The sequence below is a fragment of the Neocloeon triangulifer genome, unplaced genomic scaffold, assembly GCF_031216515.1.
Source record: "Neocloeon triangulifer isolate White Clay Creek 2 clone unplaced genomic scaffold, ASM3121651v1 ptg000014l, whole genome shotgun sequence".
Classification (NCBI taxonomy): Eukaryota; Metazoa; Arthropoda; class Insecta; order Ephemeroptera; family Baetidae; genus Neocloeon; species Neocloeon triangulifer.
Window position 1 is genome coordinate 19530527 of NW_026775556.1, and position 19082 is coordinate 19549608.

The window sequence follows — 19082 nt, forward strand, 5'->3', positions numbered from 1 at the left end:
TTTATAAAAGGGGTAATGAAAAATCAGAAAAGAAGACGCATTATTTGTACAGAATAAATTTCATTGATCATTGAAATAATGATCATCACGGAAAAATTGGTTTAATTTCTTAATCAAAACTTAGACTGTCGTCAAAACTGGTTGGGCCGATTTTATTTTACATAAACATAGACTTTTTTCGTGTGAATTGCTAAAATTTTAGAAGATATAGAATGACGTGTTTGGAAGAGATACTCGTTATGGCTTAGATTTAATTTTTCCGTGAATTTATCAAACACAGATTAAGAAACAGGTTTAGGCATAATTTATAAATTTAAGCAAGTGCTTAAATTGCCAAGCACTCTCTGTCCAAATATGTCTACTTTGCTTAAATTAAATAATTATTAAACTTTTTAAATTCAACCAAGACTAAAAAAAAATCAATATCAAAAATAAATTATAATTATATTTTTACTATAATATTTTATTTAAAATTTTTACAGTTTTAGAAACGACATGAGTTAAAGTTTTATTTACTTATTATTGAAATTATTAATATTGAAATAAATAAAACCACATGAGCTATTTTATTTAATATCTTTAAACTATTTTGTTATTTTCTTTGCAAACAAAATAGACGAAGCTATGCAATGTTGTACTACATCTTGTGGTCATTATTAACGAGCTGCAGTGGGAATCCAGTGCAAATATCCGATCTGCTTGCTTGCCTTGCTCCTGCGGTAAACGCTGCAATAATACACACACCGCCGCCCTCCACTGATTACACGGAAGAGGAATGTTTCTCTCTCGCGAGGGCAAAACAAGAGAGATGGAGAGGGTGCTAGATAGGACACCCCTCGACACGAACACAGATACAATACACATTATTACGTTGCAGGCAGCGAAACTTGCTCTCTCGTTTCAGCCTAGGTAACCCAACACAATGGAGAGCGGCTGCTCATTAAACTGCTGCTGACAAGATTTATTCTCGGCGCCATACAAATGAGAGGAGAGACTCGAGCGCGCTCTCTCAAAACTTGCAATTTATTCCACTAATTCCCCTGCCGCGAAATATAATTTGAATTTACCGAATTTACTCTTCTGCCGAAATAATTCATCAATTCAAAATTTAATCTCTGTTCTTCTGGTTGAATAAATTATGTAGGATTTAAATTTGGAAAAATTAATTGTTGAATTAAAAATTTGCAAAAAATGATTAGCACCTCAAGAGCTTTGTAAAAAATTTAAGCTCTAAATCTTCTTCAAAACTGAAGTTATTTCTATAACAAACTTTTCAAATGTTAAAATTAATAAAAAGGGGAAAATTTCCACACAAAAAGTATAAATTTTTAATAGTCAAATCAGTTATTTAATAAAAATGCATGCCTTATAATTTATTTTTTTTAATATCAAAATTTGTTTAAGCTAAAAAATTTGGCCGTTCAATAAATCACAATCATGCAAATAGATAAACATGATAAAATTGTTGGCACCTGCAAAGAGCTCGCAACTGCAATGCTGAATATTTTAAATTTAGTTTATTCGTCATTGACTGAATATTTCCTCTAAAAATTGTCATCTCATCTTTCAAGTGGTACAAAATCCAGAATCCAGAAACAATGTTGACGCATGACAGCTATCCTAATTTTGGTCTCTGCATGTCATATTTTGTATTAAGAAATTAGAGTAATCTGGTGGTCGCATTTTCTTTCCGTGTCATTAAAATTACTGTGCCACTTCAATTTTAATTTTTTGTGTAAAATTATTTACTTTTAATCCGTTATGTCAAAAGCTTACAAAAAACAATTCAGTCATTACATAGAAAATGTGCAAAAAAAATTGTGAAGTGGAACTGGTTCATTATAAAAAAGTTTTAATAATTATTTCAATATAAATAAAATAACGCAATTTTTGCGCCATATGCCATGACTATATATTTAATTATTTTTTTCTGGGTTGATAGAGCACCTTTGTATTGAAAAGATGGTGGACAAAGCGAACTGGACGCTAGATTAAAATTTAATTCAAATAACAAAGCTGGGGGTGGACGGTTGTGAATGCGTTTTATTATTAACCAAAAGTTGGCCGCTTTTCATTAGGCAAAAGAGAACGAAATTTCATCCCTCCCCGGCACTTTTTTGGGCGCTTTTGTTGTGCTCCGTTGACGGGCTGCATACAATAAAAGGTTGCTTTTTAATTACACTGTCAAAAAGTTGTTTTTGCTTGGGTATTGCGTGTGCGCGCAATTTCTCCATTTCGCCTTCGGCGACGGAGAAAATTCTCTGCTCCAGAGAAAGATACGAATCTTTGCTGGGAGAGCGAGCAAAGTTCAGTCAAAAGGAAAAGATCCATATACGAATTCTGAGCTGCATGCGTGTGCAGACTACAATGATATTTCAAGAAAACCCACGATATTAATTCCAAAGTTGTTTATGTATATAAACTGGGGGAGAGAAAGAGGGCGATTTCTCTCTCCCTCTTTCCAGAGCTACGGTTTAAATTTGCACAGAAATTGGATTTTAAATTGTTGAAAATATCCCCTCCAGCTGAAGCGAAAGTATTTTTGGTAATTTAATTCCATGACAATTTTACATAACAACTAACAAGGGAAAACGGGTCGCCATCACTTGTCAGAAATTTGTCTTTTAAAAAAAATCACTTATTACACTGATCAAAAATTAATTCAACAGGAAATTTCGGTTTCTTCGTGAAAATCGTTTTTAATTCAATTAGTTTATATTTTCACAGCAAAGTAAACTAATTAATATTGAAAGTTGTAGAAATGAAATATAGGTGATGTAAAAGTGTGCGAAAATAACACAATATTTACGACAAATTTGCGAAATTAGAAAATTTCGGCAGCATATGATATCGAAAGCAGCAAAAATAAAAGAAGATATAAATAATTTAATAATTAATAATAACCCGTCGTTAATATCTGATGCTTTAATTTTCCATTCTCTTTGTCATTGTTTTTGATATTTTTTGTTTGCAAATGTATCTTTTAACAAATTTTACATGGCATTTTGAAACGCAAGCATATTTCGGATAAATGATGGGTCCCAGGGAAACGAATTGTTTGCAAAATGAAAATCCTCTGCAAAATGAGTTAGTTTGTTTCTGGCGTTTTTTGCTTCACTCAAAATAGAATTTTCCATCATAACTCCTCTCTGGGAAACAAATACAATTGTATGTTATATTTTGTAAACTCTCATTTGCTTCCCCAGCTAGGGGAAGATTCGCCGAAATTTTCCACACAAACGGGCCTTGCGGTGCAGAGTGAGATGAGTTTTTGCTGCTGCCAGGGGCTCTGACGGTCTATTTATTTATTATTTGGTTGCGTCTCTTGCTCGAGTTTAAACGCAGGCGTCGCGTTTTATTGAAACTTTCTTTCTTGCAAATGGCCTGAGGAGGAAATTCAGCCGATTTGAGACGGCGCCATTATTTTGCTTTACGCGGCGACTTTAATAGGCTTTTCCTCATCAAAAGATAAACTTTTAATTACCTGCGTTCCGGGAATGATGTCAGTGGCTTGGATTTGGTGGTACAATCTGCACGCCGTAGGCTCGTAGACCGAAACTCCCCAGTCGTGGAATGAGAAGAATCGTCTTTCCTCACTAGGTGCAGCTAAAAGTTCAAAGGAAATGAGAAGTCTTTGTAATTAAAATGTACTTTTTAACTGTGCTATATAATTAACATTCAAACTTAAAATGTTTCCTTTTCCGATAAAATATACCCAAAAAATTTGGTTAAAAATTAAATATTGATAATTAGTTTAAAAAAAATTGAAACTGCATTTAAGTTCTACATTGATTTGATGTCGAAATATATTTCTACATTTGACTTGATGTCGAAATATAGTTCTACATTGACTTGATGTCGAAATATAGTTCTACATTGACTTGATGTCGAAATATAGTTCTACATTGACTTGATGTCGAAATATAGTTCTACATTGACTTGATGTCGAAATATAGTTCTACATTTGACTTGCTGTTGCAATATAGTTCTACATTTGACTTGATGTCTAAATATAGTTCTACATTGACTTGATGTCGAAATATAGTTCTACATTGACTTGATGTCGAAATATATTTCTACATTTGACTTGATGTCGAAATATAGTTCTACATTGACTTGATGTTGCAATATAGTTCTACATTTGACTTGATGTCTAAATATAGTTCTACATTGATTTGATGTTAAAATATTGTTCTTCATTGTTTTGATGTTGAAATATAAAATAAAAAATATAAAAATAAAATTTATATAAATAATAATTATGCAATTCACTTTCATTCTTGTATTTATATATTATGCAGTTAAAAAGATGGAAACAATTTAAAAGTTTTAAATTTTATTTAAATATTACAGATTGAAAAAAAAGTATAAAACTTCAAAAACTTTTTTTATTTGACTTATAAAATAATGATTAATTTTGTTACTTTTTTAGTCATGAAGTCGAATTTAAAATAGTTAAATTAGACATTTTTAAATTTTTATATCACAATATTCAGTGATTGCTAAAGTAGTGCAAGTGGCTTGTCCTAGGTGGAAACTCAAGAAGGGAGTGCATTATTATTTGTGTCCTTACTGGGCGACGGCTCGTCCTGCACGACGAGGGAGGAAATGTCTCTGGTGAGGCCGCCGACGCTGCTGGCCTGACACATGTAGGCGCCGGTGTCTGCGTAGGTGATGTGACGCACTCGCAGCTCAGTGCCGTTGCCCACCATCTCGTACTTGCCGGCCTCCATTCGCAAGGGCTCGTCGTTTTTCAGCCACTCAACCTGCTCCAGGAAATGATCTCTCGTTATTTATGGCTTTATTCTCTGCGACTTCTAACAATGCCTGTAGTGTGTTCGTTATACACTCGAATTGATAAATAAGTCTGGAAATAGTTCTTTTTTGCAGAGAAAAGTAGTTCCAGATATCAAATTGTATTACTATTTCATTTTATTTTTCATAACAATTCTTGGTTTTTAAACTCTCCGAACCACTCCGAACAATATTTCTTGATAAAAAAAATCCAAATTTTGTTACATCTTCACATTGATTTGTGATACATCGCACCATTAATTTTTTATTTTAAACATTTTCGGTTCAATAATATAGGCAACCTGCTCGCCTCAGCAAGACAGCCAGTTGCATAGCCACGTAAATTGTAAATGATATTTTATAAAACTAATTTACATTTACAAAAACCCTTAATTCATTAAAAAATTCAACTTTTCTGTGATAAAAATAAAATTTACTTGGGTTTAGTAAAAATGGTGATAATAATTTTTAAAATGAATGTTTTAAATCTCACTTTCAAAGTTTTACGACTTTTATGTGTCAATTTACATAAAGTGGTTGAATTAGCAAAATTTCTAACAGTTTTTCATCATCAGGCATATGGATTGCCCTCTTAAAAAATCCAAAACGAATTAAATTGCTTTAAATTTTTCCAACTTTCCTATCAATTGTTTTAGGTATATAATTTTGAACTAAATGATCCATGAATAAAGCAACAAAATTAAGTTATTATCTAACCTTTGGAAAGGGCTGTCCGACCACGTGGCAAAGCATGGCCGCGTCCTCGCCTGGTCGTCGCGACTGGATTCTTGGCGTGACCTTGACCTCGGGGACGGTGTGCACGGTGAGGACGTGCGTCTGCACGACGTCCCTGTTCCTCTGCGCGTGGCATGTGTAGTTGCCGGCGTGCAGCAGCTGGATGCGCGTCAGGTAGAGCGAGCCGTCGGTGAAGACTCGGACGGCGTCTTCGTCCTCGGCGCCCAGGCCCAGCAGGTCGACCTCGTTGCGGCGCCACACGATCGGCGGCGGCGGCGTCCCCGTCACGTCGCACTTGATCTCCACGTTGTCGCCCACCCGCGCAGACACGTGGTTCACCTCCAGGGCCTTGTCCAGAGAAACGACCGACACACCTGCGCGACACAAAACACGAAAATTCGATTTTTGAAATTGTTTTATTTTCTTTAGTGAAAAACGTCTGACTTTAAAACACTTGGAAAAACAAACAACACTGTTGGATGGATCATTTTGCCAAACAATCTTGTGCTTGATTTTTTTTTGTGTAATTAAAAATTAAAGATTTCATTAGATTTACAAAATTCTAGTCGGATTTTCTTCAAAATAAAAGTGCCAATTTTGATATTTTAATGAGAAATAATGAACTTGTTACTGTGAAGAATTTCATAATTAAACGGAAATTAAAACTCAATAGTAAAAAACAACTATAGATCATTATTAAAATTCAATTATAAATGTGTACTTAATGACCTAGTCAAATTAATTCTAAAGAGAAACCAATTTTTAACTCAAGTTTAAGAAGCGCTGAATCTAAAAATGTTAAAATTAATATATATTCTGCTTAATAAAACTGTCTTTTGGTTATAACAATATAAGCGCATTTAAATGAAGATTAACTGTAAATTTTGTTTACAGAGGTGGATTTATTTGAACTTTATTTGGTCAACACTAATTTATTTGTTCAATTACTAATTTCAATTGGTTGGCAAAAACTGAAATACTAAATTTACAGAGTAAATATAACTTTTTCAGTTAATTTGGCTGGAAATGATGATTTAGAAATAGGACGCTTACAAGCAGCAGAAAAACATAAATCAACCGCGACTAGATTTTGCAAGTCTATAAATCGTTTTTAGCACAAAGCCAGAAAACAAGCATGCGATAAAAATGCATTTTTCAATTCAATTAATTCTTTAAAATCATGTTATAAATTGTATTTTTTATTTTTCAATTAATACATTTTGCGTAAAAAAACCTATAAGTGTCATTTTGAACGTGAAAGTGTGCTTGCTGGATGGAATGCAGTTGCAGAATTTTTGAACGGGACTATTTTCGGTCAATTATATCAGGCGTTTATCAGTGCAAATATTTAGGACCTTCTCAAACTTTCGAGCTCTTCATTAAGACCAATAGAAACTGTAGCAGAAACTAATGATTATTAATCATTTCCATGTTTGCTTCATGTTCGAGCGTGCAATTTGCACAACATGGGACAGGGAGAGAGAGAAACACCACAAGAGGCTTTGCAGCGATCGATAGAGTCAACTTGGCGCGTTTGCTCGGCGAATGACCGGCCGTGCGTCTGTTTGACACAGAGATATAGTGTGTATGCAAAGCCTTTGTGCAATCGAACTGCAAATGGGCAAATGGAGCGGAAAAGCGTGCCGGTTTGAAGAAGGTCCTGGGGGCGATCGAGCCATTACGGTACTTACGAGTCAGACTACTAAAAGGAGCGAAGGGGGCAGGCCAGAGAAACTTACTGTATAACTTACTGAACGCCAAGTAAAACTCATTGATATTGAGGCGCGCGTCTTTGTCGACGTCGTCGAAGGCGATCATGTCGGCCAAGTTGCAGCCCTTGGAGAGTTGCTCCAGCTGCTCGGCGGCCGCGATCTGCGAAAATTAATGCAACAGTCGTGCTGAGGAGGTGTTGCTTCAGATTGGGCATTGAGCCCGACACTAATTGAATCAGTGGCGCGATAATCAGAGGGATTTGTGGCTCGAGATGCGCGACTCGAATTTCTATTAGGCGCAAAACACTCGCTTGTACTCAGGTTTGTGTTCAAACATTTCACCTCAAAAGCCTTTACATTAATTAATTAATCACTGAAAGAAAAGATTAATATTTAATTTAAAGTTTCCGGAGACCTTAAAACAATTTAATTTATATTCAAAACGATCCCATACAATATAAACAAATTTTCATCCTTTTAATTTAAATTGGTCTCTAAATATTTTTACTAACATTTGAAAATGAATAAACAAACAATTTGTGATTAAATGTTGTTAATTGTCAATTTGCAAAAAAGCCACTAATCTTTCGTCGGTAATAATTTTGATTATTTTTATAAATTTGCTGAACCCTTTAAAATTCTAACTAGAGATAAGGAGACCTCAGAATGTTTCCGCAATGAAATTAAAAATTGTGGCTAAACTCAAGAACTTCAACAAATTAATTTCTATACCTGAATTCCCATCTTCCTTTTCAAATCATTGAAGTAATTTCTTGGTTGTAATTAAATTAAGATAAAAATTGTTAGCCTCCCCTCCCTTTCAAACAGAAATCACAATCTGAGATGCATTTCCAGAAATCGGATTGGTGGAGCTTGAGTTTAATTGATTCCGTTGCTTTGATGTTGCTCGCCGGGTTCAACAAATTCTAAAGCCCTTTCTGTCAGCTCGGGGAATTAATTTTTGGAGAGGGCGTCGGTGCCAAGAGCTTGGCGCACAATTAACGAGGTATTAAGTTTCTTGCGCGCAACTTGAGTCTCACCTGCTGGAGCTCCTCCAATTCGAGGGTGCCGTCGTTGTTTGAGTCGTAATGCGAGAACATAATGCTGACTAAATACTCTTTGCCCGAGCTGCGTTTGTCGTCGGCCATTAGACGGGCGTGGTTGAACAGCAGCAGATTATCCTGCACACAGGGTTAAAGGTCTGAATTATTAAAAGCGCTTACCCTTTTTGTATGTTTCAGCCGTGAATGCTTTGGGATAAAAAAAAATGTAACTTTAATTGCAACAGGAAACTGACCTTCATAATTTCGTATTCCTGGAAACTGCACTCATCTGATGGACCATTCTTGTTAGGTGTGGATAAACTGGGAGTTGTCGAGGGCGCCGTTGGAGTGGTGTTGCTGGTGCTACTTGGTACTCGATCTGGAATTATTTTAAAAGTAAATAAATATTTTCGATTTAAATCTGCAACTATGCCAAATACAAAATTTATTAAATTATTTATTTTTATATAAAATATTGCGTAGAGGGCATTTTACATAAAAAATTCAATGTTGAAAAGTTCTTGGAAGTAGTTTTTAATGCACAAATTGAATATTATATTATTCTCTCTAAGAAGGCATTTTATCTACGTACAAGAAAAATAGAAGTTTTCTATAATATTGTTAGGAGAAAAAAAGAAGACAAAATGAAATAAATATTTAATTCAATCAAAATTTACAGCCCTTGATAAAAATTTATTTAGAAATAAGAATATATTGAAATCAATAGTTTTTAATAACCGACTTTGATTGAAAACCGCAATTAATTATAGAAAATGGCAAAATATAAATTATCATGAATAATTATGAACCTGTGTTGTGCGGTTTGGGATTTTTTAGACATGTCATGCCCCTGTCGACGCTGAGTTGTCTCTTCTCGACGCACGCCACCCTGTGCAGTTCGCAGTGGCTGTGGTACAGTTCGCCGTCCGTGCCGCAGACGATGTGCTCGTGATGTCTCGGACAACTGGACATGCACACGCATTGCGGCTGTCCATCGTCGTCCAGCTGACACTCGCGACCCTTTCCGCAGTACTTGCGCGAGCAGCCGTCGTCAACGTCGTCTGAAATCACAATTTCATCCAAGATGGTGAATAATAATAATGAACCTGAGGGAATAAAATTCTTTAACATTTAAAATTTCCTTTAAAAATATCAACAGTTTAATTTTATACCAATTAAGAGTTTCTAATTTAAAGCCGAATTTTTTACGAAATTGTTTTCAGACTAAAAATTGATTATCTTTTACTTGTTTTTGACTTTTTGAAACTAAATTTTTGTAATAATATAGGTTTTTGATTGATTGTTATTTATAGATTTTTATTATTTCATATTTTGTTATCATTTTTATTCTTGTATTATTGTATTATGGTGTGAGTTTCAGATCAAAATAAATTACATTTATTTTAGGTAACAATAATTCGGTGAAAATATATTAATTATGTAAAAATGTAATATTTCATTTGTCTATAAAATTATAAATTTCAGAATTCTATTTGGAATATTTTAAATGAAAAATCTTATTGTTAATTAGCAGAAGCAATTAAATGATATTCTAAAAAACACTTTTTGAAGTAAAATTAGGATCTGGTTGATTTTATTGTAAAAAAATTGGCATTTTTGAAGCCCTAGCTACGACCCAAAGTTGGGAAGGGAAAAGACACGTGCGATGCGCTGAGTTAAGAAGAAAAAACACAGTAATAAAAAAAGAAATAGAGAGCCATGGTGGGCGGGCAAGGGCGACTTTCAGAAAATTAGATCTAGTGGGTGCTTGGGCAGCAGCAGGAGGCACAATAAAAGTCAGATTTTCGCCGCGAGCGCTTCCTTTGTGCTGCGGCAAATTTGCAGCGGCTCGTGATGATAACTCGTGGCCAGTAGGTTATTTCGAGAGCAGCCAAAGGGGCCAACCTCAAGACCGCAAGAGCCTCGACCCGGCGGAAAAGAGATGAATGGAAGATCCATCTCTCTTGCACATTCACGGACGAAATTGCGTTCGCGAGAGCAATGAGCCCGAAGTCTTTTTATTCGCTCTTGCAAAATCCACTCGCGCGTTTATTTAACCCGACTTTTTGGTGATACATTTTCGTCTTATTTCGCCGCAGCCAACTTTGCGGCTGCACGACTTCACTTTATTTATTGGCGTGAACGAAAGAAACTTCGTCGCTTTCTCCTGTTCCCAATAAAATGGCAGAAAATCTTGGAATCAAAGTTTTATCAACCAGACTTTTGCTATTTCTTTTAGATGGTTGAAATGTTATTAAAATAATCCCAGATATTTCTCCATCAATGGCAGTTTGAGAAAAAAATCTATTTTCATTTGCAGACAATTAATTGGAACATACAAATCTTAAAAGCCTGGCATAAGAAATAAAATTTTCAAATAATAAAAGCAAATTGGGTGGAAAACACTTCAGTTAATGCCAAATATAACGATAATAATGATGGATCTAGAATGTCTTAAAAGCATCTATAAATTAATTTTAATATCTCTTTTGCTTTAAATTAAGTCTGATAACGACAGATAAGATATTTCCCGTCCTTTGAAGATATTTAGCGCTTATTGAGAGTTACTGCAAATCAAAAAGGAAATCTTTTATTGTTAAAGAAGTTGATTCTTTGAATTGCTTCTAATAATTTATTAATCAGCAATCAAACTATTAAATATATTACCGATAAGATACTTTCATTCATTTGAAAATAGAACTAAAAAATCCGATTAATGGTGGAATTTTAATTTGGAAAATGTCATATTCACAAAATGAAGCGAGAAAAATTGCATATTCATGTCACGCTGGTGATTTTATTTCCATTTTCATTTATATGCACGTTGGATTTTTTCATTGGCGCGCCGAGTGGAAAAAATCCAGGCTGATCTGCAAAGTCCTTTCTGTCGAGACCGAACTCACACAGCCCCTGTGAATATTGATCTGTGCCGTTCCCTGTGTGTTGGGCTCTTGTGCCGCCATCCGATCGCAATTACAAAGAGCCTCCGAGTAATTCATCGCTGCCTGCCCGTGTTGTTTATGTATGTACAATATGCGTAACTCGATAATTTATTCTCGGTGTGCAAATGTATACGTACAAACGATGGGTTGGCGCAACTATGGGTCGGCAGAATGAAATGATGATGTAATGCAATTACTCGTTTGAACAAACGCAAACTGGGACGACTGACGATAAATTTCTGTCCTTTGAAGGCACTTTGCGCTCGAGAATTAGTGCGAATTTGCTCGCAGTTTGTCGCTGACATCCGTTGAGGTTGAGTACATTTGTCAGGCACTTCACAATTAACAGACGTTCCTTTGACAAGTTCAGATAGAGGCAGAAGCGAGTCTACATTTTATTTAAATGTTCATAAATTTAAAGAGTGTTGTATTTTATATATTATTAATTTTACAATTTTTGTAAATGATTAAATTTAATTAATTTTTTATTTTGTATTTGTTAATTTTTAATTTTAGTTCATACAAGTAGTTTTTAAATAAAGCATAATAAATATACCTTCTTTTCTATTTGATTGTTTTCTCTACAAAAATTAGGTTTTTATATAGTTCATGCTAAGCAGATCACCAAGTTTTATTAATAATTGAGAACTGGTAACAAAAATACCAAAATCTTCAACATTTTTACGTGAAATTAATTTCCAATAATTACTTAAATTGTAATATTAAATTTCATACGAAAATTTTGAGTTATACAAAATTACATTTCGTTGTCTGGCCTTTACCATTAATCATAATTTATGTTTTAATCAAAGAATAATTTTGAATTGTGATTGTTTTGTTGGAATCGAGGAATCCGCAAATTGAAGCCGTATATATTGATTAAATTTATGGTATGCTATCTAGTGAAATTCTTCTTTGCCAAGCCATAGCTCTCTAATTAAGTTTGGTGTGGAATTTTTGAGAGCGCCCTCTCTGGCTGGCATTCCTTTCAGAAAACGCCACCCATCCGCCGCACTCGCACACAAGCAGCAAATAAATGCCACCCAAATTAAATTAATTTCCGTCGACGGCAAGTAATTAAAAACGGCAATTCGCCCGCCCGTCCACGATGCAGACAAAATAAATCAGCCGCACCATAGCAGCAGAGGAAAACGCTCTAAATCGCCGGATAACTAACGACGGTAGACAAACTGTAATTTGCATTTTAACTGCAAGGAAAAATAAAATGTAAAAAAAAATGCAGCCTGCTTAATGTAACAGGTGATAAATTAGGCGCTTTTTTAATTGGAAGAATCTGAAAAGAAAGATCCAAAGTACGGAAAAGATGGTAATGATTGGACTTTTTAATAATATGTTACAATGGTGATAGAAAACGCCAACAATATAATGGAAAATCTACGAAATAATATTCTACAAAATATAAAATAGTTTAATGGTGTATATATTTATCTAATATTTGAGAATTATAGGTGAAGTTTTCTAATCCAATTATAAAAATAAAAGTGAAAAAAAAAATCAAAATTGAATTATTTTACTCTATTATTTACTGAAATAGCATAAATTTGGCGATTTATTTTCATTTGAATCATATATATTTATAAATTATTAGTAATTCATGATAATTTGGATAATTCTATAGTATTTTTTAATTGAAACTGAAAAAAAGTATTTGGCCTTTTGTTATACTTTTAAACAAATAATGGACCAAAACCTATTTTTCCAATTGTAAGCGACTCGGACTTTTTTGCTGAAATCCAAAATACAAAATCCATTCTGCGCTAATATTAAATACGTTGGAATAAAATCTGAATATTTTAGAAACTTAAGTATAGAAACGCAGATCGATGTCTGACATTAGAATCATGGGAACTCACCATCTGCCGCGTCGTTATTTTGCGAGGGCCCGACCGCGTGGTGGTTGAGCAGGGCAGCTGGGTGGTTGACTAGATTTTCCGAGTAGGGTTGCTGTTCTCGGTGGTGCCGGGACCGCTGAAACACACAGACAAGGCAGGTGAGAACGCGCCATGATATAAACACAAACGTATCGCAAGCGTTCTCCTCATCACTTAATTAACAAGTGGCAAGAGAGCTTGCTTTTGACACACAAAACACTTTATTAAACTTTTCACATGAAAGTTTGTAAAATGAAGTCCAATTCGTTTTTCCAGATACAAATTTTGTTTTCATAAAATAGCCCTTGAACCTTTTAGCAAGAAATAAATTCACATTTGAAAAAAAATATGACACACGTAACGTGAAAGCAATGGACGTTGCTATTAATTAACAAACGCACGAAATTTATACTGCTGATCAACAAGAGAGTCAAATATTGGCCACAAATAATCATTAGCCAAATGTTCTGTGAACAAAAATGAAGAGTTTCATTTTCCACCAAACCCTTTTCGCGTGGACGCTGTGGGGAATTTCAAAAGCATAAATTTTCGCTTGAATAATCACCAAAAATTATTTTTCCTTTAGGGTTGAAATGAATAAATATTATTCCGTTGGTAAAAATCGCTGGAAACGCAACTTTTCGTTTATTCCAGGAATGTGTGTTTTTATTTACTCTTCCGAAAAAAGGAAACCAATTGAGTGAAAGTTTTGTTGACTCGGGCCGGCGCAGCCGCCACTGCCGAGGGAGTTGCTTCTTTTGCATGCACACGAGGATACAAAAGGTTTTGCGATGCACAGCCGCTCACTAACAAACTCGGCCCCTTGGCGCCAATTTCATGCTCGCTGCACTCTTTTCACCCCTTTTTCACCCCACAAAGGCTTCATTCACGTCAAGGTGCGAACAAGTTGCAACACTATAAAACTCGGTCTCGCGAGAAAGGAGGACGCCGAATTAATGGCTGGGCCAAATTTCTTCGCTAAAATAGCCAAACGGTCCGACAAGAAATAGTTTAATTTATATTGAAATGAAACCAAAACAATAGCGGGGGTAAAAAAAATGTGTATAAAAACATAGCTGATGAGAGAAAAGTATTAAATTTCTAAATAGCAAAAAAATTCGTTTACTCTCATAATTGGAGTTTTTTTTGTTTCTATTGTGAAAGCAAATCAGACAAGATAATTTTGTTGAATATGTGAATATACATATTTTAAGATATGACGCAATTTATATCAAATTTATAATAATAAATTTTTTGCAAAAAAGTTTTTCAATTTTTTTTTTTTGCATTTAAAAATGAAATTTAGATCGTGACTGAAATTGGCAGTCTTGTTTGTAATAATTAATAGAAGAAAGAAAAAAAAATCCGATTTTTCAACAGACAAACATGTTCTCCAAAGCCTATCTTCCTCTTCAGGCACTTCATTTGTTTTTTGTTCAAAATTTTAAACAAAAAAAATTAAATTAAATTGCCTTACATTAAAATTTGATGCCAGTTTGAAAAAAATACACTAAAAAGATTTACTTAAGACTTCAATCAACTAAATTTATGCTTAAAAAGTCACCTGTTTTGGAAAATAAGACGAATCACCTTTTATATAATAACAATTGTTAAAATTTAGTACATATGCAAGTAGATTTTCATTTAAGAACTTTTTAATAATCGAGAGAAAGATTTGTAAAGAAACATAATTGCAGCACATAAAAGTTTATTGCATATTTTCCGTTCGCAAACTTATGACATGATACATAAAAAGTTGTTGAAAAGCGCTTCTCCGCATCGGAGTAAATCTGGGGCGTAAAAAGTTGAGAACTCGTCGGCTGGTTGAAACGAGCCGTGCGAATAAAGAGGGAGGTCTGAACAGTTTTTGAGCGTGCATGTGCCTTTGATGGCGCAATCATTTCTCCATCAAATCGGCAAATTTCGCGTCGTTCTCCGAGCCGAGAAAAAGTTCCGCAGTTGGAAAAGTAATTTAATCGCGCGCGCACGACACGGGCTCAAGTCAAGTAGGGGTTGCTCGACGTCTCACTTGATACGCCCAGCGAGCAGCCGGGGCTAATTTGAATTCCGTGCAAGTCAATATTTTGCGCTGCTGCTGCTGCTGGTGTCAATGGTGGAGCGAAAAAACACCGTGACATGTCGCGCTGCAAATTGCTTTCGCCTGACGTTTATTCACCGGCATATTGATAGTTGGAAAACGTGCCTCGACTTATCCGCACCCGCCCGACTTCTTGTATTGTGCCTAATGCATCTCGCCAGAAAAACGACAAAGGGCCCAGACATGTATGCAACCTGCCCGACAGGCGTGTGGAACGGGACAGCTTGACTTTTTTGGTTGCGTTCACAAGAGCTTCCATTTGGTTCTTGGCGAGTTTCTTTCTTGAGCTTGAGTTTTTGAATAGAAAAAAAATGGAAATACGCAACCAGGACTGATGGGAAATTTTAAGTCGGTTCACATCTATTTTGTAGGTTATTAATTTGAATTCTCGAAGATTTTTAGAAACAACACTATACAGAATATTTTTCTAAAAACCAACTGTTTCACCACTGTTTTGCTTGTGTCAAATATCAGAACCATGAAAAATCCTAGCAAATTATTACCAACAGCAAACCTTTTATAATAATTGCTCATTCAAACATTTCTTTAAAATCTCTGCCCCAAACCAAATGTATAATAAAAATACATTTTTTTTGTCCCGATAATGGGACAAACAAAATAAATCCATAAATAAAGTACATTTTTTTGTAGAAAATGCTAAATTCTATGTTATATCTTATTTTAGAAAGGGTAATTAAAATATTTATAAGATAATTGAATAAAAAATGATTTCAAAATTAATCCTACAAATAGAGGGTACCTATTCATTCATATTACTGTATAATTTATTTTATTTATTTATTTTAATAAAGCAATTAAAAATCATTAATTCCCATATTTATATAAATATATTTATTTTAAGTATGTATTTTGTTTTTTAGTATTCTATTTGTAATTTGGCTGAATTTTATTACAAAGAAAGTTAATGTAAAAAACAAAAATACTAAATTTAAATTGTATTTACACTTAAAACTAATGATTAAGTACTAAAAAAATATTTAATGAAAACTAAAAGCTTACATAATATTTTGTTGTATAAAAGTTATATTATATCACAAAATTTGTAAATTTAATTTTTTTTTTATATTCACTTTTTTCTATTATTACCTACAATTATTATTACTAAAAAAAATTTAAGATAGTTACTTAAATTTTGACTTTTGTATTAACAATTCTGGATGCTGAAACTTCCACCAGCTGGAATGTACACATCAAAATGTGGGTTTGTGTGCCTTTTGGCGTTGCCACCACCAAGCACTTTCGCGATTAATCCGGCCGTGATCTATCTCTACGTGTGTGTATATTAATTCGAGTGCGTTTCGGGTAAACGACTAAATGTATGTAGCGTTTGAATCCGAGCATTAGTTGCAACCATGCGAAATCCTTGCTATTTCTGACTGTTTAGTTTCCGCGCGAAAATCCGACCCTGGGAAGCGGAGGCTGGGTTGCAAATTAATACACGCGCGCTTCGCCCACGCGCACTCGAATCAACTCAGAAGAGACTTGCTTAGTTAGTGCCATTGGAAAGGTTTTCCTGAACTAATTGGAGCTACACCCTCGTGAGATTTCGTGTTTCGGTCATTAAAAGACTATTTTTAATTTACTTTCTTTCGTATTTAAACCGTTTGCTTATAAAACATTTCTTACGCTTAAATTTAATTTCCACCAACATAAACTGCAAATTATTAATCGTTAAAGTAGAAACTGTGCTACTTACTTTAGGTAATTATCAGAAAAATTCATCCTCTCAGATTTATTAATACGCCTGACAAGAATATGGAATTAAATTTTTTTTTGCAAAATGATGGCGAATGAGTGATTTTAATTATCATAATTTTTTTACTATTTTCCTATATTACGTAATGCTTCAATTCAATTCAAAACTCAAACTTCAAATTATAAATTATAATAAAATTACACTGACATCCCAGAGAGAAAAAACCAAGGACGTAAGTTTTTACAATTATATTAATTGCAATATAAAATTATAAACTTTTTGAAAATTTTAAAAACAAATATTGTTTTTTGTTTCAATCTATTCTAATATTTTATAATTAATCTTTATAAAACCATTGTCAAACTTTTTAAATATTCAATATACTGATTACAGGGAATTAATAATGTTATTAGTTAAAAGCAAGAAAATATATAATAAAATTGTCTATTTTCTTTCATTTATTATTATTTTGCGCAGCTAGTAGCTTGCACTAAACGTTTTGAAGTAAACTTTTTTAATTATATCCTTTTATAAATGTGAAGCAAATTGAAAGCTATTGTTGTCTATTTCAAATAATCATATTTCTTTAACATAACATAGAATTTTTAGAATTAGCTCAGTGTTTGTGTGAACGATTTTTCCGGGATTTTTCATTGCACGTATCAAAAAAGTGATATTTCAAGTTGATTTTCAAATTGAGAAGCCTGTCAATCCAAAACTATGGAGGTAATAGGATTTGAGTTGCGTCAACACTGGAATCTCGCAAAAACATAAGCCTGCACTATCTAAGTCTCTTATTTCCGGAAAGGAGCGTTTCGGAAGTTCTTCGGAAGGAGCTCGGGAAAGCTTCGGGGCTTGCCGAGTTGATCCAACTAATGGAATGCGAATGTTTTGTGCCAAGCACTCGGGATGGATGTGACGTCTGTACATATTTGCATGCTGCCGAAAAATAAATTCTCGCCGGCGCGAGTTGCTGCCGAGTGCGTTCTATTTGGATTGCCCCTGAGGCTGGCAGGCTTAGGCAACCCTTGCTTCTTCTTGAGCAAATAAATAACACACACGCGCGCGCACTCGCATGTCTCGTGAATGCTTTTATTCACGTCACTAGCCGCTGAATTATTGAACAACGGCGCAAATACGCGAGTCGAACGGCGAAAGCGCATCAAAGGGGATCTTCCTTTCTTTCTTCGACGGCTTGATTTGGATGGAAAATATAAAGGTCCAATATTTTTCACTAAAAGGCATCCAAGAATTAGAATATCAATTTATTTTAGAAAAAATGAGATGAATTAAAATATTTATGCAAATTTTTTAAATAATTTTAAACCACTGATGAAAGTTTCTGCACGGAAACTGCTTATCCAATATTTATTTATCCAGTGCATTTTTCATCCCACAGTACGTTCTATGATTTTTGTTTGTTAATTACATTATTTTAAAACATTAATATTAAGGACTCCTTATTGACATAGTCAAATCCAGTCTTTACAACAATGGTGATTAAAATTTCCAATTGTCTTCCAACAATCGAAAACATCTTTTTACATTGTTGTCGATTTGACTATGTCAATAAGAAATCCTTAATTTGCATCATAACCAGGCACTTTTTTCGGATCAAAAAAAATTAATCAAAATCCACAACAGATTTTTTGCTCCGTTCATTTTTTTAAATTTTTAAAGTAAACTTTTGTCACTCGGCTTCTTAGAAAAAATGCTGAAAGTTTTCATTTTCATATTTTTTCATGAAGCAAAATAAATGAGTCCCGAAATCGTCCTTTCTCCCTCTCTTCATTTCTTTATTTTTTTGCAAGAGAGCTGCGCGCCGAAGTGCTGCTGCCATGGTAGCCGACGAGCTCGGCAGCTTTCGCTCTCTCATTACACGCGGGGACATTTCTCGCATGTGCGCGCCAACAAACTGCTTTTTGGAATTACTTAATGTGGCACAGGAATTATACGTGCGGAAATTTTTAATAACCGTGCCCGTGCCACCGTGATGTCTCTCTCCCTGGGCTGCTCTTTGTCGACGTTGTTTGCAGCTTCCAACCAACAAGTGAGAAATGCTGTCACAGAGAGAGAAACACGGTCTTCTTTTGCGCGTTGATATGCTTTTCAAACTCGACTCTCGCAGTTTGCTCAATAATAATAAAAA

At 34.4% G+C, this 19082-nt stretch overlaps 1 protein-coding gene across 3 annotated transcripts in view; it reads right to left on the minus strand.

Moving 5' to 3' along the window:
* The window catches only part of LOC132199804 (follistatin-related protein 5-like), a 112906-nt gene that overhangs the window by 5076 nt on the left and 88748 nt on the right, over window positions 1-19082 (minus strand). For 2 of the 3 annotated variants that reach the window (XM_059624814.1, XM_059624816.1), the window contains 8 exons: window positions 13101-13215; window positions 9094-9345; window positions 8539-8663; window positions 8282-8422; window positions 7269-7401; window positions 5512-5903; window positions 4574-4766; window positions 3485-3606 (listed from right to left, as the gene is read on the minus strand). In XM_059624814.1, the coding sequence (XP_059480797.1) occupies window positions 3485-3606; window positions 4574-4766; window positions 5512-5903; window positions 7269-7401; window positions 8282-8422; window positions 8539-8663; window positions 9094-9345; window positions 13101-13215 (1473 nt within the window). The remainder of the gene's footprint in view (window positions 1-3484; window positions 3607-4573; window positions 4767-5511; window positions 5904-7268; window positions 7402-8281; window positions 8423-8538; window positions 8664-9093; window positions 9346-13100; window positions 13216-19082) is intronic. The other variant, XM_059624815.1, reaches the window with a different exon arrangement.